Source organism: Dasypus novemcinctus, chromosome 24 (assembly GCF_030445035.2).
Source record: "Dasypus novemcinctus isolate mDasNov1 chromosome 24, mDasNov1.1.hap2, whole genome shotgun sequence".
In the NCBI taxonomy this organism is placed as follows: Eukaryota; Metazoa; Chordata; class Mammalia; order Cingulata; family Dasypodidae; genus Dasypus; species Dasypus novemcinctus.
This window is the reverse complement of record NC_080696.1, coordinates 53413336-53438596: the sequence shown is the minus strand read 5'-3', so window position 1 is coordinate 53438596 and position 25261 is coordinate 53413336. Positions and strand designations below refer to the sequence as shown.

The 25261-nt window shown below is 46.9% G+C and overlaps 1 protein-coding gene across 2 annotated transcripts in view; it reads right to left on the bottom strand.

Annotated features, from left to right (window-relative positions):
- Positions 1–25261, bottom strand: part of SLC9A8 (solute carrier family 9 member A8) — a 99777-nt gene that overhangs the window by 5152 nt on the left and 69364 nt on the right. For both annotated transcript variants that reach the window (XM_058287219.2, XM_058287220.2), the window contains 6 exons: positions 23750–23855; positions 11566–11682; positions 8887–8969; positions 6231–6342; positions 2591–2811; positions 270–416 (listed from right to left, as the gene is read on the bottom strand). In XM_058287219.2, the coding sequence (XP_058143202.1) occupies positions 270–416; positions 2591–2811; positions 6231–6342; positions 8887–8969; positions 11566–11682; positions 23750–23855 (786 nt within the window). The remainder of the gene's footprint in view (positions 1–269; positions 417–2590; positions 2812–6230; positions 6343–8886; positions 8970–11565; positions 11683–23749; positions 23856–25261) is intronic.

Here is a 25261-nt window from a genome sequence, read left to right as displayed (position 1 = left end):
TATTATTAAACCAGCACTAAATATGCCAGAAAAGGCAAAGAGGCAGATGCCGAGTGCCACAGGCACACCTGGGAAGGGGCGCGAGTGACCTGGGAGGCGGCTGCTCCTGTGACCCGGGTCCCAGCCGGCCCACCCAACACCATTCACCACCCGCCTCCCCCCCATATCCACACCTCCCTCCACCTGCCCACGCCTCGGCCACTGCAGGGCCTGAGGAAGGAAGGCAGGGGGGCCTGGCGCGGGTGGTGGCCCTGTCCCATGGGACCTACTTCCTGGGTCAGCCTCCGCGTGAAGAAGGGGTTCAGGTACTTGGCATCCAGCCACATGAAGCCTTTGAGGTCCTGCCGCCTGATATAGTGGGCTTCGTACTCCTCCTCGGTGAGCTCCGACAAGTGCTCCGACTCGATGGTGTTGCCCTGGGTGAGGAGAGAAGGCGGCCGTGGGCGCTGGCAGGATGGCACCTTCCTGGAAGCCCCGGCATCACAGAGGCCCACCGGGCGGCCCCCGCCCCTGGCTGCCAGGGTGTTCAGCTTTCAGGGCCCCCATGTAGGAGAGCCACTCTGCATGAAAAAAGTGCAGCCCACCCAGGAGTGGTGCCTGGAGAGCTGACACAGCAAGATGATGCAGCAGGGAAGTGGACTTGGCCCAGTGCTTGGGGCGTCCGTCTACCACATGGGAGGTCCGCGGTTCAAACCCCAGGCCTCCTCGACCCGTGTGGAGCTGGCCCACGTGCAGTGCTGATGTGCGCAAGGAGTGCCCTGCCATGCAGGGGTGTCCCCCGCATAGGGGAGCCCCACGTGCAAGGAGTGTGCCTGTAAGCAGAGCCGTCCAGCATGAAAGAAAGTGCAGCCTGCCCAGGAATGGCGCCACACACATGGAGAGCTGACACAGCAAGATGATGCAACAAAAAGTAACACAGATTCCCAGTGCCGCTGATAAGGATAGAAGCGGTCATAGAAGAACACACAGCAAATGGACAGAAAGCAGACAACTGGGGGGGAAGGGAGAGAAATAAATAAAAAATAAATCTTAAAAAAGATGCAACAAAAAAGAGACACAGTTTCCCAGTGCCACCAGATAATGCAAGCGGATGCAGAAGAACACACAGCAAATGGACACAGAGAGCAGACAACAGGTGAAGGGGATAGAAATAAATAAATAAATCTTTAAAACAAAAGAAAACAACAACAACAAAACTACTGTTGGGAGGGAAGCGGATTTGGCTCAACAGATAGAACATTCACCTATCACATGTCCAGGGTTCAAATCCAGGGCCTCCTGACCCATGTGGTGAGCTGGGCCATGCACAGTGGTGATGCGCGCAAGGAGTGCCCTGCCACGCCTGTATAGGGGAGCCCCAGGTGCAAGGAGTGCGTCCTGTATGGAGAGCCACCCTGCGCAAAAAAAGTGCAGCCCACCTGGGAGTGGCACTGCACACACAGAGAGCTGACACAGCAAGATGGTGCAACAAAAAAGAGATGCAGTTTCCCAGTGCCACTGACAAGAATACGAGCAGACACAGAAGAACACACAGCAAATGGACACAGAGAGCAGACAACTGGGGGGTAGGGGAGAGCAATAAATAAAAAAATAAATCTTAAAAAAACAAAAACAAAACTACTATTGGGAAGTGGGTGTGGCTCAAGCAGTTGGGTGCCTGCCCACCACATGGGAGGTCCCAGGTTCGATCCCCGCTGCCTCCTAAAGAAGACAAGCAAGACAGCGAACTGGTTGGTGTGGCGATCTGATGCAACAAGATGACACAACGAAGAGATACAATGAGGAAATGAGAGAGAGACAACAAGCAAGGAGTGGAGGTATGCCTCCTAAAAAGATGAACACACAACAAATGAACAAGAGAGCAGACAGCAAGAACAAGCATTGGTGGGGATAAATAAAAGAAATCTTAAAAAAAAAAAGCGCTACTGACTGTCTCAATTAAGGGAACTAGGAAAGGATGCATTTCCAGAAATGCACAGTGTGGGGGCGAGGGTGGTACAGGAGGGTGGGATGAGAGGCAAAGAAGGCACAGCCTCAGCTGACTGGCCTGTGGCAGGGGTGACTACCAAGGCAGCGGGGTGGCTTGGAGGACACAGAGGCGACAGGGCTGCGGGCACTGTGCTCAGCCCTGAGCACGTCCCATACCCAGTCAGGGCCTCACCTGTCCTCAGCAGGCCCTGACAGGAGGTTTTTGGGAAATGCAGGGGAATGACCTAATTCGGAACACTCCCAGTCCTGGGGCTCCGTAGGTGGTGTGGGAGGACATGCTGCTGGGCAAATCTCACACAAGTGTACCCTGCCTTGGTGCCTGTGCAGATGGCAGTGGCAGTGGCAAGTGCCAGTCCATGGTCTCCGTGGCTTCAGCAGACCATAAGGCTGGCAGACCCCCACCCCAAAGAGCCAAGCATCAGAGGTCAAGGTCCATAACCTTCCGAGAATGGGTAACTGGTACGTGGCAGGGGAGCGGGCGTGCTGGGCACCCTGAAACATCTCTCACTTCCCCACTTCCTGGCTGTCGGCAGGGACCCAGCCACACCTGCAGCCAGACCAGTCCTCTGTACCCCCCACCCCCGGCCCACCCAGCACAAACCATCTTCTCTGTCTTGCTGAGGTTCACGTCCTTCTTGTTCCTGCGGCGCGCCTTGGCGTCCTCGATGTCCATCAGGCGGATGAGGGGCATGGTGCTGCCGCCCAGCAGCAGGATGGTGAAGAGCACGATGATGATGGTCGTGGTGCCGATGAGCTGCCGCTTCTCCATGGGCTCCAGGTCCAGGTGCAGGCTCAGGGCGTAGGGGATGGCCCCCCGCAGGCCTGGGGGCAGCAAGGGCGTGAGAGGGGAGCAGGAAGGCGGCATCACTGGCTGGTTCTCGGGAATCTGGGCACGCTCCTGCCTGAGAATGTCTACAGACCATTCCGTGTGCCCCACTGGAGAGCCCCAACTCCTTCTACGAGGCTCTGGGGTGTGAGAAAAGCAGGCTGCAGCGAAGTGGGGACTGGGTAAAACCTCACCTCTGTTTCCCCTTCGCAGGGCCATGGAGCAGATCAAATGAGTGTGTGTACACAGGGCAGACTGATCAAGCCCGACAGTCACGTTTGGAAAATACCATGAGCGCTGGCGTGTCACTGTGTGCCAGGCCCCATGCTAGATGCTTTGTGTGCACAACCTCACTTGGGCCTCCCAGGGACGATGACTCCTTCCTGTAACAGGTAAGGAGCAAAGACCCTGCGCAGGGCCACACAGCACTGAGCGAGACCGTTGGCCCTCGGGTCTGAAAATGCTGCTGCTGCTAAACCTGCTAGCATGGACAGTGCCTGGGCTGCTCTGTGGTGGCAAGGGGCTGCTGGGAGCTGTGTTGTCACCTCTGGCTTAGTTCCCTATTTGGTGTCCCTGTGGGGCTGCTGGCTGGACTTAGAGGGACGGACTATGGCTGGGGAACAGCACTTTCCTCTGTAAGAAGCTTCCTGGCTTACTTGGTGCCGTGTGGAGAGGCACGGGGCCCTGCCCGCACAGAGCTCCACAGCCCTGGACAGATGGTGAGGGTCTGGAAAGGCAGGGAAGAGCATACAGTGTGAGGACAGGAGCCAGATGTCTCAGCTGACACCCAGGCCACGACAGGGCGGGAAGGGGAGCAGGCAGGGGAGAAGCAGCCTGGAGCCCAGAACGCTCACCAGCAAGACTGAAGCCTAAGTGGGCAGGGTGGGGGCAGGTGTGAGATGGGGCTGTTGCAAGTATGATGAGGCAGGGCCTGGTGACTCTGAAGGGATTTTGGCCTTGATCCTGAGGGCCCTGGGAAGCAGGGAGTGACATGACAGACATGCCCTGGTGGGGAGAGGAGGCTGGGCAGGGGAGAGTGGCCGTAGGAGGGCCTGCTAGGTCAGGGGCTGCTGCAGCATTCCAGAACAAGACAGGAAGTGTTGGGGAAGGAGGGAAGGGATGGAATTAAGAAACACATGGGGGAAGCGGATTTGGCTCAATGGATAGGGTGTCTGCCTACCACATGGGAGGTCCAGGGTTCAAACCCAGGGCCTCCTGACCCATGTGATGAGCTGGCCCATGTGCAGTGCTGATGCGCACAAGGAGTGCTGTATTACACAGGGGTGTCCCCCTGTGTAGGGGAGCCCCTTGTGCAAGGAGTGCACCCCATAAGGAGAGCTGCCCAGTGTGAAAAACGTGCAGCCTGCCCAGGAGTGGCGCTGCACACATGGAGAGCTGACACAACAAGATGATGCAACAAAAAAAGACACAGATTCCCGTGCCACTGACAAGAATACAAGCGGACACATAACACACAGCAACAGCAAATGGACACAGACAGCAGACAACTGGGGCGAGGAAGGAGAGAGAAATAAATAAAAAATAAATCTTTAAAAAAGAAAAAAAAGAAAGACAAGGCGGGGAGGGTGGTGGAAGTAGCAGGGCACAGCTGGGAGTGGGAGGAGGAGCAGTAAGGAAAAGGAAGATGCCAGGTCTTCGGGTGGGTGGGTGTCCCTGGAGGCTGGGCTGTGCAGTGGTCTGGAGACTGGCCCCCGCTTGAGACCCTGATGGTGACTCAGCTCTCCAAACCTGTCCAGGACCTGCCTGGTGGCATCTGACTTGACACCTGTAATAGGCTTGAAGAGTGTGTGCACCCAGCAAACCCTGAATAGAAGTTAGCTACAACCTATAGTACAAGCCAGGCTATTATGCTCTTTGGAAGGGCAATCCTGGCAAAGAGGCAGGTCGGGGGGCAGGAAGGCCAGTTCAGTCTTAGACCACGAGGTCTCAATGTCTCGATGACATCAAGGCGTCAGCTAGAGACAGGAGTGAAAGGTCTGGGTCAGCAGCAGCAGCTGAGTGTGGGAACTAGATGGAAGTCGAGGCCACAGGATGGCTGAGCTGGCTCAGCAAAGTGCAGGTTACAAGAACAGAAGTGGGGCTGGGACCGAATCTTGGGGAAGCCAGTATTTGAGGGGCTGGACAAGGAGGAGCAGAAGCTGGAGGGGAGCCTGAGGAGGCCCCAGAGGCAAAGAGGAAACCAGGAGCACGGCCCTGAGGCCAAGAGAAGAGTCTCCTCAGTCAGAGGAAGGAGGGGTAGGTCAGGACAAGGGCTGGCCAGCACCCACCAGGAGTGGCAGCAGCAGGCTGCGGGCGACCTGGGCAAGGCCATTCCAGCCCAGGAGTGGAGGGAGACGAGTGAGGACAGCCCTCCTGACAGGAGGTCTGGCGGGAAGGGGAGGTGCTGGGAAGCACCAAATGCTTCCAGGCATTTGGGCTGAAGTTGCTTCTACTGATGGAAGAACCTGCAGACAGAGCCTGGGATCCGGCGAAGGGAGGGGGGCACTCGGGGAGGCCCTGGCCAGCTGGGACATTCAGAGACTCCCTGGGCCAGCAGCCCTTGCTACTGGAAAACAGCCCCCTCCACATCCCGCACAGAGATCTCTTACCAGGACTGCTCTATCCCAAAGAGTTCACATTACTTTATAAAATATCAGATACATTTTTTAAAGATTTTCTTCAGCTTTGAGATTTTCGGGGACTTGGGTCAACTGCTTTACGGTAAAAACCAGATTAGGAATTGGTCTTTTAAAAAAAGGTTTTTTCCTCATTGCCAAAAAGACAGAGAAACAAAAAGTTTCTCTTACTTTATATATAAGCACACACACGTTTCAACAGGGCCTTCTGAAAGAGAAGTATGAGACAAGTTGATAGATACGCTGTTGGATAGAGAACAGCTTTATGAAGCATGTGCTACACCCAATCCAGATGGAAATGTTAATTATAATATTTAAACAAGAAAGCATAAAGAACTATATGCATTGCTTAAAAATAAATCAACGATTTGTTCAAGAATCCAGTTCTTTTGGTGCCAAAGGTTTATGAAATAATTTCCATCCTTTGAAAAGTAGAGGAATATGATGTGTCAGGTCAAGGAAAGAGAGCGGACAAGAAAAGCCAGTTCTGGTTCTGCCTCCCGCTATCACGTGACCCCAAGCATCCTCTCCCTCTCGGGGCCGGAACTTCCCCACCGTGGAACAGGCAGCGCCGCCCACTTCATGGCGCCATCAGGGGGTACTGTCTGCTAAGGGCCTACCCAGGGCCTGGCTCAGAGTGGGTAACAAGAGCTTTCCTTATTTTTGGTTTATGGGGCATATTTGTTTTCAAAGAGCTCTAGCAGAGCCTAGACTCTCTGTGTGGCACATAGGCTTATAACATATTTTCCTTCTACCTGCTTATTCAAGATTTGACTTACCACTAAACCACATGATGAACATCATCTTTGGTGTGATTTTATGATCACGGAAGAAATTCAGGAGGTAGGAAAGAGGAAAAATGTTCACTGCTCTGCCAAACAATACAAGCACCTGTTAAAAAGCAACAAATTAAGTCTTAGATGGGAACCTCTGGTTTTCAAGTTGAAGTTTGTTGAAACTGTGGCCCTTGTAACACACACATTGTAAACGCAGCAATTCCCTCCGTCATGAAAGATGTGCATAACATAATGAGTGACGTGGCATGGGTGTGTTGCCATCGATGCTAGTTTCTGTGTCTGGGAAAGGGTAAAGCCTTGTATGGTAAGTTCCAGGAGTTGGAAAAAAGAGGACTAGCAAGGTATCGGCGACTACTTTAGTAACGACTAGAAGCCGGGAGGACACACAGGAGTGCCCAGAGATTAATTTAAGGGCCCGCCTGGCTCCTCTGAAGCACCCTAACCAGGCCAGCTCCGGAGGCACAGACCAGGGTTTCTGCCCCTCCCCGGGGCCCCAGTCCTGGGGAAAGGATGGAAGGCTGCAACGGGCTGACCTACGCCCGGACACCCTGCTCTCCAGGCAGAAGAAATGTGTGCTCTCATCGGGGCTCTGAAAGGAGGCCACACACACCCTGCCTGGCCAGTGCCTCGCCTGCTTTTGGTTCCTGACCATCGCCAAAGGCACAATGGTCTTCACCACAAAGAGCTTCATGTCAAGCTTACATCTTATTCAGGTGGATTCTTAGAACTATTTATTGGTTTACTTTTATTTTCTCCATCTCGGTTCTGCCAATAACTAGAAAACTGATATGCACAGGTACATTCCAGGGGCTCTAAGTTCATTCTTCTGGCAAGCACGAATTGAACACCTACGGTGCACCTTGGAAGGTCAAGTTAATAATAACTGTTACCAATCATCAATCATTTACATGCCAGACAAGCCTTTTGCATACATTATCTAGGTGAAATTTAAATCCTGGTGGCAATCTTATAAAGTAGATATTACTGTCTCATTATAGAGATGTCAATGAGGTTAAATGACTGTTCAAGTTGCCCCAGGCAGGGAGTGGTGGAGTGAAGACTCTCACAGCCCACGCTTAACCACAGAGCCAGCTCTAAGAGCCAGGTACTGCATCCTATCTACTAGCAGGGCCAGCCTCCGCGGAGCCCCCGGGCCACCTTGACTTTGTGCTCAAGGGAATCTAACCACCCTGACACGCTCTCATTTCTTTTTCCTACCAACTCTGGCTGAGACGGTCACTCCCCCTGTTTCACCCACTGAAATCCAATCTTCCATTCCTGCACTTGTGTTTCAGGTTTGACAAACTGTGGCCCCTTTTACCCAGCAACCACACTTTCTGCAGAAGATGTTTGCTGTTGTCCTCTTGTCCTGAAACCTGAGTATGGAGGACAGATGATGGTGACAAACAACAATGAGCTCTTGCTGACTGGGAGGGAGAAAGTACCCAGCTGCAAGGAGATATATCGATTTTGGTAAGGTTCTTTATCTTCTCTTGTGACTCAGTTTTCCCATATGCAAACAGGTATGCTCCTCGGTTTGCACAGTTTGCAGGTGGTAGGTGATGGTGTTTAAAAAGAAGTGTTAAGTGGAGTTGGTGATAGAAGTTAACCAAAGATGAATTATGATAATGCAACAATTATAAGGTGTGTGTGAGTACCTTAAAGTAAAGATAACCAAGAGGGCAAGTTAGGGATTAGCATCTGTGCAGGCATGAACTAGCATCAGAGTCCACAGGAGATGAGCTCACACTGAAGGCAAAGAGACACGAGGAGCACAGACAAGGGGCCTGGAAATAAGAGGCTAAATGCCCAAGTGCTGGAAGCCCTAGAAGTTACAGTGCAATCAGATGCCTGAGGAGCAGGACCTTTCTTTTAAAAGCTAAACATTTATTACCACCACCCCCCCCCCCACTCCAATCCCCAAAAGGTTTCCATTCTACTGCAAATGATTAAACTTCTATTTTCCTTTTCTTAAAGATATATTTTGTCTCCTACCCGGCCCCCACCCTCCCGCCTCCCAGTGCAGTTATACAGTTTCCCAAACCTTCTGTAGCACAAGAACCACTTGGGCTGAGTCCTCTGAAGACTTTCCAGACAGGTGAGGGTCTGGTTACCTTTACTTTAGCAAGTGTCCGAAGCCATGCTTAAAAACTGACAAGCTGGAGGAAAACTCCTTTAAAAAGTAAGCAAGTTCATTATAAATAACCCAGAAAAGTAGTTAAAAAGAGAAATCCTTTCCAGCACTACAATCACTGGAAACATTTGGCTATATTTTCTTTATACATTTTCTTTTTTCTATGCATGAAGTTTTTACACAGTTATCATCAACTACATATTTAATTTTGAAATCTGCTTTTTCCATCTAACATAAAAACACAAACTTGTACTTTTTAAAGATTATAAAATACAAGGCCATTGAAAATTTTAAAATGAGCAAAAAATCCTTTTCCAGTGATTTCGTTCACTCAATTCCATTCTTTTTTCCCTTATTTTATGTTAGTGAGTTTTTAACAAAAGGAACTTTAAACAGAAGAGTGTCTATGTAGCTGTTGACAGTTACGTAAGTGAAACCAGAACATGTGGTAAATAATCTACAAATAAGTAATTAAATTAAAACAACAATAAGGGAAATACTTACTATGCACCAGATGACAAAGGAAATTTCAAACTTGTGAGGGAAACTAAAAATGGACAGGCCAAGAAATGCAAACACACATGTTTCTGAAACAAATCAAAGAATGGATTAGTTAGCCCCAATTATTTTTCTTTTTCCAACATGGTACCAATTCATTAAGCAAGCAAACATTCAGAAGTAAGTCGGAATCCAAGCCAACCCTTTGCTTATATTCTGCAACAATGCCTTGGACAAACGTGCTTCGAGTCTCTCATTCTCTTCCATTGTACAAGCAACACTTCCCTGCTATTTAGAATCCCCTAATTTAATGAGTCAGCTGTCAAATACTTATGCAAACAAACACCATCCCAACCAAGGAAGATGGTAAATATATGAATCTGTCCATTTGCTGAACACTGTGATTAGTGAGGATCCCGACTGAGGCAAAGTGACAAAAATTCAAAGCAACGACTGCAGATGCCACATGACAAGTGTGAATGGGCCTTTTGTTAACTTCCTTGCCAGAACAGGACAAAAGCCAAATGACTGACTTAACATATTTAACTCTGTGCAAGGTTTAGAACAGGGCTTAAACCCAGCAGGATTTGCAGGAAGAGTTATTAATACATTTCCCACTCTTGGCTCCACTCTACAAGCCAAAAAGAGCCAGCCATTTCCTATCATTGCACAAGCAGTCACTTGCTTATTTTAAGAAAAAGAACCTTTAAAATTTTTAACACTATGCTCCCTCCTTAAACTGTGACACACACCAGAATAACTAAACCTAACTAGGGAGACAAAGACTATTTTTTAAATAGTTGAACATCATAAAACAGCAAGGCTGTTGAAAACATTTAGTGATGCTTTTTCTTCATATGTTTCTTTTTAAAACAAGTTCTGGATAGTGTACTCACCCTCTCTCCTTGAACTTTTTTCTTATCTAATAAATATTTTTGTGATCTTTCCAAATCAGCACATTCAGAACACATTCAGCTCTACGTTATCCTTTTCCTTGGCAGCATCAATTCTCTTGCAGCCGTTACGGATAGGGTGTGATTAATGGAACTAGTCCTCTGCGGATGGGCCTTTGGTCAGTTTCCAGTTCTGGAGCAAACATCCCTGCCCACAGGGTTAATTCCTGATGGATGGGTCAAAGAGCATGTGCCTTTTCAATTTAGGCACCACTGCCAAATGCCTTTCCAAAAAGATGGCACCAAAGTACAGCCCCATTAACAGGGCCTGTTTTCCACACACCCATGTCAGAAGTGGATATTTTCAAACTTAAAATTTGCCAGTTGGAGGGGTGAAAAATACAGTTTGATGAATGTTTTTCTTTCCAACTTCTTCAATTGCGAGACCAGCGTCAGAATCTTTGGCCATGACTTTTCCAGAGGGGTGCTGTGGGAAAAACACCCACCAGACCAGGAACAGAGCCCTGGCTTCCAGACTCGCTTCTTAGCCAGGAGGCTGGGCAAGTAATGTTACCTCTTGGTCTGCCTTGTCTGCAAAATGGGGGGGGAGGGAAATCTATGTTCCACTTCCCAGGACACTACTGTGAGGAACTCTTGCTTAGAAATTAGACAAGCTGCACGGAAATGCCAAGGGTGACACTGATGATGACCTCTAGGGCTTGGCCACTGGGGGGACCAGCTTAGAGATGGAAGTAAACTGGGGAGGAAAATGTGTGAGGGCGGGGGCGGGGGAGTGGCTGAGCAAGAGCTCCAATGGAAACTGCTTAAAACAAAGTCATCCCGGTACATTTGACTCCAACAAATGACAACCTCTAATGCGGTGCCTCCCTAAGTTCGGTCTTTCAAGATGTTCTTTTTTTTTTTTTTTTTTTTAAAGATTTATTTATTTATTTAATTCCCCCCCCTCCCCTGGTTGTCTGTTCTTGGTGTCTATTTGCTGCGTCTTGTTTCTTTGTCTGCTTCTGTTGTCGTCAGCGGCATGGGAAGTGTGGGCGGCGCCATTCCTGGGCAGGCTGCTCTTTCTTTTCACGCTGGGCGGCTTTCCTCACGGGCGCACTCCTTGCACGTGGGGCTCCCCCACGCGGGGGACACCCTTGCGTGGCACGGCACTCCTTGCACACATCAGCACTGCGCATGGCCAGCTCCACAAGGGTCAAGGAGGCCCGGGGTTTGAACCACGGACCTCCCATATGGTAGACGGACGCCCTAACCACTGGGCCAAAGTCCGTTTCCTCAAGATGTTCTTGTGAGCAAAAGGCTCAGAGGTCAAGTTTGGGAACTGCTGTAACTATGTCCCCCTCTCAGGAATTCATAATGTGCACTAGCATTTTGGTACTGAAAAGTCCTAAACTTAAGATTTCTTTAACTCAGGATTTCCTACACTTTTTTTTTTGTTTTCCTTTACAGAGCCTATTTAACACCTACCCCTCATCAACATCAGTTCCAAAGAATAAGTTTTTGGGAATGTCACTTTATTAAATGCATGAGTCTCAAATGTTCAAGAAGTTCTTACTAAATTGTAGGCATCAAATGTTCCAATTATTAGATGTTAGGTTTATTTTATGGAATTTGAAAGCCAGAGCAACAAACAAAAGATAAGGGCAGTGTGTGCCTGGCTCTGAGGGATTCTGTTGCTTGCTCTGCTAGGGAAAATCGTAACTGGCTCCTAAAAAGGATTAGGAAGAATGACTTGCCCTGGACAGGCCACGCGAGGCCACTCAGCGGAACTCACCACACAGGAAGGCCACGGTCCGGAGCGTCTGCTGCATGAGGATCTGGGTGACCGGGGAGAGGTTATGGTGCGTGTAGTGGGACATCACGATGCCTGAGAACAGGATGGCCATGATGCCTACAGGGGGACACAGGGCAGAGCACTCAGACAAGCAGAACGTAACACACAAATATCTCACACTTCTCACAGGTCCCGGGGGCCTACAGCATTAAGTGTTTTACAAAAGAGGAAAGAAAAAGTAGAAGAACATGATAACTGAGGCTTCCTGGAGACTTTAAAGAAATGCCAAGAGCCCCTACCCTCTGGCAGCTTCTGACCTTGGCCCAGATTACTTCTTTCCCCCAAGCCTGTTTTCCCGGCCGCACAGTGGGGCTACAGTGCCCACTCAGAGAACCACCAGCAGGGCAGTGAAGATGAGCCGTGCAAGAGCCCATCACTGTGTAAGGGCGGGACAGGCATGTGCTGTTACCGTCACCCTTGGACAGGAGTGAGGCAGGCAAGCAACCTTTGGGGCAGAAAGGGAATGTCAGATCTGGGTGTGGAGTGAGTGACTGATTCACTTCAGACTTTTCCTTAACTTTGAGTTTTCCCATAATCACCATGTACTGCTTCTATGATACAAAGATAGGGATGTGTTCTTAAAAAAGACAATGTATCTTTTCTTCACAACCTTCCTGGCTTACTCAGAATTTGAGTCTCAACATTTGTCCACTGCCATAAATCCCTCCAAAAACACTTCAAACAGGATTTTGTTCTTGTTTTCGTTTTTGAGGTACTGGGGCTGGGGATTGAACCCCAGACCTCTATGTGGAAAGCTGGTACTCAACCCTGAGCTACATTGGCTCTCCTGAGTTGGTTTCTTCATTTGTTTTGCTTGTTGCTTTTTTGTTTTTAGAAGGTACCTGGAACCCGAACCCAGGACTTCCCATGTGGGAAGCAGGTGCTCAACTGCTTGAACCACATCTGTTCTTTAAACAGGTTTTATATTCCTATAGGCAGCAGAGAAGGGAGACTTAAAAAAAATTTTTTTTCCCATAAGGAAGCTGAGATTTCTATCAAATAGGCTGCCAAAAAATATGAATTGCAAGTCAAACTTTATAAGCAAAATTTCCACTCTCTTGTGCCACTTTGAAAAAACAGGAATTAGTGGCTAACTTTCCATTTATAAAATGGTGAAAATCACAGAATTGTATCTGAGACATTTCAACTGCTAAGATTACTGTATATAAACAATACTCTACAAAATACAGGAAAACCCCTACTCTGTGTATCGCCTGATAGGTATTTGCTGCCCTGAGTGACAGCAGTAGCTGAAGAATTCAGCTCTTAGGAAACAGCAAATTCCTTTACTCTTTCACTTTCCCGCTTGCAAAGGAAGTGAGTCAGGGAAATCCCAGCAATGCTCTCTATGAGAACGGAGAGGGGAAATGAGACTTCTTTAACTTCCTACTTTGGAGAACTGAGAAGATTCTTTGGAGCTCAAGAGACGTTCTGAATCACTTCTCTACTAGAACAAAAAACCTCCAGTTTCCCCCTCTACATACTTTTGCTTCCTCAGTTTTCTACAGGTAACTACCAGAGCTAACGTTGCCTGATCCTGCAGCAAAAGGCAGGGCTCTGATGCATCAAAAGGCAACATGTGGAAGCGGATGTGGCTTAACTGATAGAGCTTCCGCCAACCACATGGGAGGACCTGGGTTTGATCCCTGGGGCCTTCTGGTGAAAAAGAAAAAAGAAAAGCGTGCCCACATGGCAAGCCAGTGCCTGCGTGTTGAGCCAGTGCCCTGCCCAAGTGAGTCACGCAGCAAGATGGTGACGCCTCACAAGAGAGACAAGGGGACAGTCAAGGTGAAGTGCCGCAGAAACCGGAAACTGCGGCGGCGCAGCTGACAGGGAAACTCTCTCCCCATCAGAGGTCTCCAGGATCGAATCCCAGTGAATCCTAGAGGAGAGAAAATGAGAAGACAATACAGACAGCAAAAACAGCAGGGTGGAAGGAGGAAAGGGACGGGGGTGGGAAAGGAGGCAACACGTAACGGAAGGGCAGAGACCAAAACCTGGGTCTGGGTCTCACCGTCAAGCACAAAGATGTTTAGTAATGACAGCATCTTTAGATTAGGAATGTAACGATTCCACATAACTATTCTGAAGAGGAATACAGAAATTTACATGTACCACCTGTAGCATTTTTAAAAATTGAAATCAGTTTAGAGCCCATATATAGTTAACATAGGAGGCTGGGGGGGAGTAGAGATTTACAGAAAATACATGTTAAAAAAAAAAAGAAAATACAGAATTCCCATACAACCGCTCTATTGATAACACCTAGCATTAGGGTGATACACGTTATAATTGATAACATATTTTTATGATTGTATTATTAATTATAGTCCATGGTTTACATTAGGGTTCGCTGTTTGTGTTATAGTCCTATGGTGTATTTTTTAAAAAAATTTTTATTCTAGTGACATATATAAGACCTAAAATGTCCCCTTTTAACCACAAATATATAATTCAGTGCTAATTACGTTCACACGGTTGTGCTACCATCCCCAGTATCCATTACCAGAACTTTTCTATCACCCCAGATAGAAACTCTGTCCAATCTCAGCATGAACTCCTCGTTCCCTGTCCTTGCCTCAGCCCTGGTAACCTGCATTCTAGCGTCTGACTCTGAGTTTGCTTGTTCTAATTATTTCCTATTAGTGAGATCATACAATACCTGTCCTTTTGTGTCTGGCTTATTTCACTCAACATGATGTTTTCAAGGTTCATCTGTGTTGTCACATGTATCAGAACTTCATTCCTCTTTACCACTGAATAATATGGACTCTGATCTGATGGCCTTACTATAATTCCAATTCTAAAACTGGCTTCTGGGCTTTCAAGGGGCTTTGTTTCACCAGCATGCATTCACAGGGACTACCAATTCCCTAGCAAGCTAAGCCTCAGCAGGTCTTACCTTGAAGTACAAATCACCCCCAGGGGCGCTTGAGCCACATTTATGCAGTGACACCCCCCCCCAGGGAGGTCCCTAACAGCCTGCAGAGTCCCAGCATTAAGTAACTACTCCAGAAAGGGAAGGCTCCAGAAAGTAAGATCGATGGGAACGCTTAGGAAGGCCCACTGCCAGGGCGCCCAGCTCATTTCCTGCCCGCCCCCACCCCACCCTGCCCCCACCCACCGACCACCTACCCTCAGCACTCCTCAAACAGGAGACAGGCACAGCAGAGAGAGGGTTGGCTGGCCCGTTTAGTCCGATGAAACAGATCAGGGTTGAAAAGTCAAGCTTCTCAGGAGCCAGACAAGTTAAAAAATAAGTCAGTGGGTGACCAGCATGTGGGACAAGGCATGTTCCTATAAAGGACTACAGCAGCCTCGTGGGACTGGGGCCCTAGTGCTGACCGGTTTTCCGTTTTCCTTCTGTTATTTCAAAAAAGATATTCCACTCCCCCTTTATAGCAAGAGGGGGCTTCGATTCCACATGCATGATGGAGGCAATTCTCCTGCTTGCAGTTGTAGGCACTCTTGGCTCCCTGGTGTGGTGGCTGACCTTCTTCACCTCCCTGTTAGCTGGCCAGAGTAAGTCCAATAAACCAGAGGGTAGGAGCTGCAAGTCTGCTCAGACTCAGGGCCTGGCTGTCACATCCAGGGTCCATAGGATGGAGGAATAGAGTATGGAGTAGAGTGGACTTACTGATATTCTACATTGGAACTATTGTGACTAGTAATGGAAGAAATTGTAGCATTGATGTGGAGAAAGTGGCCACAGTAGCTGCTGAGGGTAGGGAGAGGGAAGTAGAGATGTGATGTGGGGACATTTTCAGGACTTGGAGTTGTCCTGGGTGGTAATGCAGGGACAGATGCTGGACATTGTATGTCCTGCCACGGCCCACTGGGTGGACTGGGGGAGAGTGTAAACTACAATGTAAACCACTATCCATGTGGTACAGCAGTGCTCCAAAATGTATTCACCAAATGCAATGAATGTGCCACGATGATGAAAGAGGTTGTTGATGTGGGAGGAGTGGGGGGAGGGGGCTGGGGGGTGTATGGGAACCTCTTATTTTTTGAATGTAACATTAAAAAAAAAAAATAAAGAGAGGGAAAAAAAAAGAGATTCCAGAAATCTGTTTCTTACGGGAAATCTCCCAGCTTTTAATGACAGCAGCTATTTCAAAATTTTAAATATTTTCTGTATAGATAAACAAACCTCCTCTGGGGGCTGAGTGTGGACCATAGCTGCCGCCTGTGCACTTGACTGTGCACTTGGCTGTCTGGCTAATCCAAGAGTGAACCTTTCCTTGGGTTGGTCTGGGGTTGGGGGCACCTCTTGAGTTCTGGGGACTAAAGGAAAGATCAGGGTTGCAGTGGCTGCAGAAGCCCAAGGGACAGCTCAAGTGTCTGCCCTACCTGTCCTCCCTCAGCAGAGATGACTTCGCCGCCACCCGAACCTCCCCTCCACAGTAGCTGCCATCAGCACAGGCTGTAAAAACGCAGGAAAGGGGTGACCGGTGCAAGTAAGGCTCGCTTTCAGAGGAAAAGACATGGCTATCTAAAAAAAGAACCACAACACCCTGTAAGGAAGAATTTCTGATACATTCAGTTTTTTAAGAAGGAAAAATCATTAAGGTAGCAAGGTAACAATACAGCAAAAACATCCAGCCCCTTGGAAGGAAGGTAGCAGAAAGAAGTAAGGAAGCACAGTGGAAATCCCGCTTCTAGTCATGGTTAAGTCCATTGTTTTAGATGTAATAAAGGCATGTAGTACAGAGACTCAAGGCGAAAAGCTTACCATGGTCCTATTTCCACTGTATACTCATCTCGTTGTGGGTAGAATATGACATCTTTCTGAGGTAAATCATACTCAGTTTTCCTTCCCAATTCTTAATTACCCAATACATAAATGTATTTTGCTATAAAACATTCAGGCTGAGTATAGAGTAAAACAAGAGAATTCCTTTTTATACCTCCTGCCCAGAGGTAACTACTATTAACAGTTTGGCAGGTAGCTTGCCAGTCCTTTTATTATGCAATTACCTATACATGCTCATTAATCCTTAAAATATTAAATTTAAAGGATCATATTACATATATATGGCATAGTACACATACCAGCAGAGTATTTTTTAAAAGCCTCTAACGCTTGCCTTTGCATGTACACCAGAATTCCAACTCCTTCCTCACCCCCACATGTGTCTCCCAGGCCACACTGGCCTCTCTCTTCCTGGAGCATGCCAAACTCCTTCCCTCCCTTCTGGGAGCCTTAGCACCTACTGCTCTGTCTGACCCTCTCCCCAGATCTTCCCGGGGCTGGATCCCTCTCACCATACAGCTCCTAGCACTGTCACTGCCTCAGGACACCTTTCCCGACCACCCTGATGATGACATATCCAACCCCATGCCATTCTCTATCATATTTCTCTGATTTCTTGTCTTCATATAGTTTCTTTTTATTTTTTTTTTTAAGATTTATTTTTTATTTATTTCTCTTGTCTTCCCCCCTCCCCAGCTGTCTGCTGTGTCCATTCACTGTGTGTTCTTCTATGTCCACTTGTATTCTTGTCAGTGGCACCAGGAATCTGTATCTCTTTTGTTGCATCATCTTGCTGTGTCAGCTCTCCGTGTGTGCGGTGCCACTCTTGGGCAGGCTGTGCTTTTTTTGCGCTGACGGCTCTCCTTACGGGGCGCGCTCCTTGTGCATGGGGCTCCTCTATGCGGGGGACACCCCTATGTGGCAGGGCACTCCTTCCACGCATCAGCGCTGCACATGGGCCAGCTCACCACACGGGTCAGGAGGCCCTGGGTTTGAACCCCGGACCTCCCATGTGGTAGGCAGACACTCTATCCGTTGAGCCAAATCCACTTCCCCATACAGTTTCTTACTACCTGCAATTGCCCCATGTATTTGCTTCCTTACTCACATCTTTCCTCTGCAGGCAGAAACCTGATCTTGTCTATTGCTGTAGCCCCATACAAAAGATAGTTCTCTGCACTGGATGAATAAATGGTTTTTAAACTTGTTTTCTTAAAATTTAACAATATGTCTTAGAGTTCTTTCCATGGCAGTACAAGTAGGGCAAATTCAGTTTTGTTTTGTTCCAGATTCGTAAGTGGCTATAGAGTATAGTGAGAATGGGCCTGAACTTATTATCTCCCATTACTGATGAACATTTTTCTCCCTCACAAACAGTTCTGCAATGGAACTCCTTGGTCTGTGAGTGAGTGTTGTAAGGAACATTCCATCTTTGGTCAACATCATCCCAACATTTTACACAAATGTTATGTCCTCTTCAATCTTGCAAACTCATCTGTCAACCTCAAAAATTCCATCCTCTGCAACTGACCTTAATAGTGTCCCTCTGCCCTAGCCCCCCAAGCAGTGTTTGCTAAACGGGGTCTGCCTCGGGGAAAGGGTGGAGTCTAGCCATCTACCCATCTTTGAATCTTTAGAGCCAGTCAGCAAAGTAACCCTCCAAACTGGCTTGCATGAACAATGAAACAGTTAACATTGATACAATCAGAGGAATGATTTTGAGACTAACACTTATTGAGTAATAATTAGGGAGACTATTTAACTTTCCAGGACATGAAAGAAGGCGTTATTCAGCATTTTGGGACAAAAGAGGAAAACCAAGAAGATGTCACAGGGCAAACCAGGACTACAGTCACACTAGCAATTATAAGCATTGATGCCCTTGTCACAAGTCATACTTGCAGCAATTCCCTTTAATTGTCACCACAATCTTTAGGTTGGCACTTTTATTACTTCTAGTTTATGATGAGTAGAGGCTCAGGGTAGTTAAGCCTGTTGTCTGAGGTCACACAGCTAATGAGAAGTGAAGCTAGAATTCAAACCCAGGTCTGTTCAGTTACACAGCCCCAGTTCTTAAGTGCTGTGTTCTAACCACGTTGATTCAAATGAATGATTCACAGGGAGAGAATGTCCTGCTCAGGGATCATGGAAATCACTCTCAGTCTGCTGTGTTAGTCAGGAAAAGGGAACACAAAAGGGAAGGAAAAGAGCAAAAAGACCACCTTTTCCCTTTGACACTCCTGCAGGGGATTTGGAGGGTCCACACAACGCATGAGGGCTGTCCTACCCTTCTCTAAAAACTGTGTGCCCTTGGTCATCTTGGTGTTGCTGACAAATATCCCTGAAGAGAAGGTGTGGGCTGATGGTTCCATAACTCAGCGTAGAGTAAGTGTGTGTCTTACTTTCTTTGGCCCCATAGTGTGTGCAAGAGGTCCCTAAGGAAATGAAGTCCCTGTCAACAGAAAACACTGCCATGCCGGAAAAAGACAAGACAAACACTCCCTTGTTTTAATCACAACTTTCGAACTGATGCATGAAATAGATCTTTGTTACCAGGTACTTGATAAGATATTCATCTCAAGAGGCTGGGGAACAATTTAGAAAAACAGAGGTAAAATTAGCTAGACTAGAGCCGAATGACTCACAGGTAATGTTTATGTAAATACCCAACTTCAGTAAACATAACAGAAGGAACTTGATGGCAGACACTGGCATGAAATTATCTAAGAGACCTAGTGTGGGACTTAAACAAAATTCTAAGGCTTATAAAGAGTTTCCCAGTGAAAATGGCCAGAGTCCTCTCTGCTTCCTCCTTGGCAAGATCTGCTCACAAAGCACCTACGTGTGACTCCAGAGAGTGAGCTGTGGGAAGGAGAATTCCATTCAACTGAGTCTATTAAAAAACACCAGGGACTTCCACTTTACCCTTGAAGAAATAATTGCTACAGGAATTGTCCTGTGATAAACAACTAGCAACCTAGATAGAAGATATGGAACAAAACTGCTTTCTGACATGGGACACTAGGCAGGGTAGGACTGCAACTCCTGACAGAAGGGAAACGAGGTAAGCCCTTCATGGCCCCAGCTTACTTCCTGGAAGCAGTTTCCAGGCTGAGGCCCCAGGAAAGGAAAACCCAAACAGAGCCCACAGTCTCAGGCTTGCGGAGAAGAGGAGACAGGGATTCGAGTTGGGAAGACAGAGGCAGCTAGAATACCAGAGAGGAAGAGCTGCACAGAGAGCGGGCTTTAGAGGTGACAACAGAGTCCCCCGGGACCTTTGGCTGACTGCTGATCTGCACATGTATGGGATGAAATGCCAAGAGGCTGGGGAAGGAACCACTAAAAAGAAACAGGCTGAATAATTCCTGAAGCTCACACAGAGCTGGGAGTAGTTCCCATTCTCACCAGCCAGAGTGGGGTGGCCCCATAATCCAGGAGGTTGGGGTGGAGTCCTCAAAAGGGCAATGCCTTGGTAGTGTTGCTCTGAGATAACAAAACTTCAGAGGAAACCTTGATTTCAAAAAACGGAGAGACATGCCAACACAAAACCCAGAACTCTTTTAAAGGAATTAAAAAAACCTAGTACACAACCCCATAAAATTCACAATGACTGGCATCCAATAAAGAATTAACAGGCAAACAAAGAAACAGGAAAATATGACCTATAAATAGAAGAAAAAACAACCAATGGAAACAGACCTAAAACTGACAGAGATGGTGGAATTAGACATTAAAACAAATATGCTCCAAAATGAGATATTATAACAATAAACTAATGTAAACTAAAAAAAAAAAAAAAAAGCCCAAGATGGTAGAGAAAAACACAGACATGATGAGGAAAGAAATGGAAGATACAGAAATGAGTCAAAGGGAACTTCTGCAGTTGAGCAACTATCTGAAATGAAAAATATACTGGGTGGGAGTAAACAGGAAGTCAGCACAGCAGAAGAAAAGATCAGTGAACTTGAAGACATAGCAATAGAAATGAACCAAAATAAAGCATAGAGAGAAAAAAAGACTGAAATAAAAGCAACAAAAGCATACTGTGGAAACACAATAAGGTGTCTATCATAATTGGCATCATTGGGATCCCATTAGAAGAGGAGAGGAGGAACAGAAAAAAATGTTAAAGAAATAGGTAAGAGGGAAGCAGACTTGGCCCAGTGGTTAGGGCGTCTGTCTATCACATAGGAGGTCTGTGGTTCAAACCCCAGGCCTCCATGACCCGTGTGGAGCTGGCCCATGCGCAGTGCTGATGCATGCAAGGAGTGCCGTGTCACGCAGGGGTGTCCCCTGCATAGGGGAGCCCCACGTGCAAGGAGTGCGCCCCATAAGGAGAGCCGCCCAGCGCGAAAGAAAGTGCAGCCTGCCTAAGAATGGTGCTGCCCACATGGAGAGCTGACACAAGATGATGCAACTTAAAAAGAAACAGATTCCCGTGCTGCTGACAACAAAAGCGGACAAAGAAGTTGATGCAGAACATAGACACAAAGAACAGACAACTGGGGTGGGGGGGGAAGGGGAGAGAAATAAATAAATAAATAAATCTTAAAAAAAAAAAAGAAATAGGTAAGGGAAGTGTATGTGGCTCAAGTGATTGAGCTCCCACCGATCATATGGGAGGTCCCAGGTCTAGTTCCCGGTACCACCTAAAGAAGACGAGCAAGACAGTGAGCTGATGTGATGAGCTAGCATGGTGAGCTGATACAAGATGATGCAACGACGAGACACAAGGAGGAAAACATAATGAGAGACCCAAACAAACAAACAAAGCAGAGACCCAAACAAAGCAGGGAGTGGAGATGGCTCAAGCTTTTAGGTACCTCCCTCCCACATGGGAGGTCCCTGGTTTGGTTCCAGGCGTCCTAAAAAGATGCGCACACAAGGAACAAACACAGGGAATGCAAACAATGGGGGGTGAGGTGGGGGGATAAACGGATAAATCTTAAAAAAAAAAAAAGAAATGGGTAAAAATTTACCAAGTTTGATGACAACTTTAAACTATAAATTCACATAAACTATGAACCCAAGAAGCTTAATGAACCTTAAGCAGAATCTAAAAAGCACCATACCCAGGGCACATCAAAATCAAATTGATACACACCCACCAGAATGACTAAACTTTTTAAAAATTAAAATAAGTACTTGTAAGGATATAAAGGAACTAGAACTTTCTAAAAAATTCTGGTGGGAAAGGAAAATGGTAGAGTCACTTCAGGAAAGAGTTTGACAGTTTCTTACAAAGTAAAATGTACACTTACACTTAAAATATGACCAGCAACCTCATTCTAGGTATTTACCCAAGATAAATGAAAACATATGCACAAATGTTCACAGCTAAAATCTGGAAGTAACCTAACTGTCCTTCAAATGGTGAATGAATAAACAAGTTGTGGTGAAATAAGAAGGTATAAACTAGGAACACACACAACAACATAGATATATCTAAAAAGCATTGCAACAAGAAATGAGACACACAAATCTACATATGACATGGTTTTATTTATATGACATTCTAGAAAAGACAAAACTACAGTGAAAGAACACAGATCAGTGGGTACCAGGACCCTGTGGCAAGCAGAGGGTAAGGACTGCAGAAAGGCACAGGAAACTATTTGGGAGCTGGAAACATTCTTTATCTTGAGTGTGGTGGTGATTACATGACTATATACATTTGTCAAAACTCATGGAACTGGGAAGCGGATGTGGCTCAACTGATAGAGTGTCTGTCTACTACATGGAGGGTCCAGGGTTTGATCCCCAGGGCCTCCTGACCTGTGTGGTAAGCTGGCCCACACGCAGTGCTGCCGCACACAAGGAGTGCCATGCCATGCAGGGGCACCCCCGTGGAGGGGTGCCCCACACACAAGGTGTGTGCCCTGCAAGGAGAGCCGCCCTGCATGAAAAAAGTGCAGCCCGCCCAGGAGTGGCGATGCACACACAGAGAGCTGACACAGTAAGATGAAGTAACAAGAAAGAGACACAATTTCCCAGTGCTGCCTGATAATGCAAGCGGACGCAGAAGAACACAGTGAATGGACACAGAGACAGACAATGGTGGGGAAGGGGAGAGAAATAAGTAAAAAAGTAATCTTTGGAAAAAAAACAACTCATGGAACTGTTTACTCAGAATGGCATGTTCACTGTATGTTAATTATACCTCCACGAAGATGATAAAAAAGAATCACCCTGTAGCAGAGATCAAAACATCATTTCTAAAGTTGCCTCTTGCTCACAGCAGGCCTCGGAAGGGCCTCTACTCAAAGGATGGGGTCAAACTGTGTGAGGGCTCAGCCCGCCCCCTGCAGCTGCAGCCCCTCCCTCCCACGGATAAGGAAAAACAGGCTTCAGACAGGGTACACATCCTCTATTTTCAGTTCAATGTCCTTACCATTTCACAAATCCTGAGACAGGCTGGACTGTCACTTGTGGGCAGGAAGCCAAGCCTCGCAAACAGGGGCTGTTGATGGATTGCAGTGGGAGGGGACTGAAAACCATTTCTCTCCTGCGCGTGGCCACACCTCCCCGAAACCCAGACCTTCAGCTCGTGTGCTTCTCATGATCTTCCAGGACCACAGCCAGTAGCCATTGCTGCTGCTGGGAGCTGCATGCCCTCCTCCCAGTGCCCAGTGAGGCCCTCCTCCCACAGGGGTGCAGGGGTGCAGGGGTGCTGGGGTACAGGGGTGCAGGGGTGCAGGGAAAGGGTCCCAGGATGATTCTGTCTGTGCTTGAATTAGTCCACCACTAATCACCTGTGCAACCTTGGGCTAATGACTTAACCTCTTTGTACCTACCTCTAGAAGTGGCTGAGCACTGAAAAATTTAAAACAAGTAAGGTATGTCCAACAAACTGAGTTACTATACTATCATTATGCACAGCCTTGTTTAGTTTGCCCATCTATACAGCATTTAGTACATGGTTTTATGATGACCTGTTACAGAGGGAGGCAGTACTAGAAGAGGTGGTTTATAAGCATCAGGTCTGAAGTTAGAGAGCACTAGTTGAATACCTGCTCCATCACTTCCAGCTGTGACTTCAAGCAATTTATTTAATTTCTCTCAACCTCATTTTCCTCATCAGTGAAACAGGGATCTTCACAATACCCCCTCATAAGACTGAAGGAGGATAAATGAGAGAATGTAGGTAAAGAGCAAACATGAGCTGACAACACTGTTCAAGCTCATGTGACCAGCCAGGCCTAATTCCACATGTATTTCTAGAGAACCTGTAAATTCCCTTTATGGCATAAACACTTCCAAGTTATGCCTCTGTCTCTTGCAATTGGAAGTGCCCAACTAATACAACCTCTTTTACCAGATGGGACAACATACCATCACCACGGCATTTCTGTGATCTCTGCCACTTACCCGAGAGTGAGATTCCTTCTGCGAGCCCATAAGGAAGATAAGCAAAAATGATCATCATGCCAAACTCCAAGGAAGGCGTTTTCCTCAAGTCAATATGCTTTAACACATAAACGACAGTTGTCAAGGAAAAAGAAACCAGAGACAGCTGATGAGAGATAAAGAGAAGTCACAAATTTGTTGCTTTTCAAGTCTATGAAGTAAACAATGGATACAAAAGGTTTTGGAACATCCCAAGGTTACTAATGAAAATTTGTCATCACAGATTTTTCCTTGTAGGGAGACTGATGTTATAAGAAAGGGAATCTGGGGAGCGGATAGGGCTCAAGCGGTTGAGTGCCTGCTTCCCACATGGGAGGTCCTGGGTTTGGTGCCTGGTGCCTCTACAAACAAACAACAAGCAAACAAATGAAAAAACCAACTCAAGGGAGTGGATGTGATTCAGTGGTTGAGCACCGGCTTCCCACATATGAGGTACCCAGTTCAATCCCTAGCTTGGTACCTCAAAAAAGAAAGGGAATTTGTCAAATATCAAGAAATGCAAATTTCTGAGAGGAAGCAATGGTTGGAGAAATTAAAATAAACCTTAAGTCAACTCATTTGAACATGCTGACTTGGAGGGCTGGGGGGTGCCAGAAACCAGGGGGCAAAGCTAGGGCTTCAGAGGACTGCTACGCTGCTGGTCCCAACCGGGATGGTGTCACTCTCTCCCCAATTCTGACAACATCAGAACGAGATCACTAATGGGTACCCTGCTTGCTTTCCAGAACTCTGGGATTCCATGCCCCATAAAATGATCTTCTTTCCTATTCCTGGAGATCCCTAAACTCCATGCCCCTGTGAAAGGGGAGAGTCTTCTAGAGTCTTCAATATATTCAAATACTGTTCAGATGCACCCACTGCAGCTCATGGCACACATTACCATTTATATTCATTACAGCAGAAGCTTTTTTTTTTAAGACAAAGGTAAATAAGAAGAAAAACACTGAACTGGAAAAAGTTTTCTCTTCTTTTCCCTTCTGTTTATTGGTATACCATGAGAAGCTGGCAGCCAATTTAAGAGAGCCTTTTGACTTCTGGACAAAGGAGGTGATGAGAAAATTCAGCAGGATGGCAGAAAAACATGCCTGTAATAAAGTAAGGAGTCCCTTCCGGCCATCTGTAAAACAAACTGCTTGTGGGAGAGGCCCAGGTGGCCATCTCCCTGAGATGCAGGCTTAGGCTCATATAGAAATGGTCTGGTGCTTGTTTCTATTTTAAACATGACAAATTTTCTACAGCAATAAAAACGTTGGCCATAACAAGCCTCTTCCTTCTCTGGCTGGAAAAGCTTATGGGTTGTTAAGCAACAAAATCAGTACAAATAATTTAGATGGAACCCACTCTCAAAGTCCCTTTTTCAATCTTTCTAGATAAACTTTCAGTTAGGGTAAAAATTTTCTCAATTTGACATTTTCAAAGAAAATTACCTTTCAATTTACTGAAGGTGAATAGTGAGATAACGGAAAATGAAAA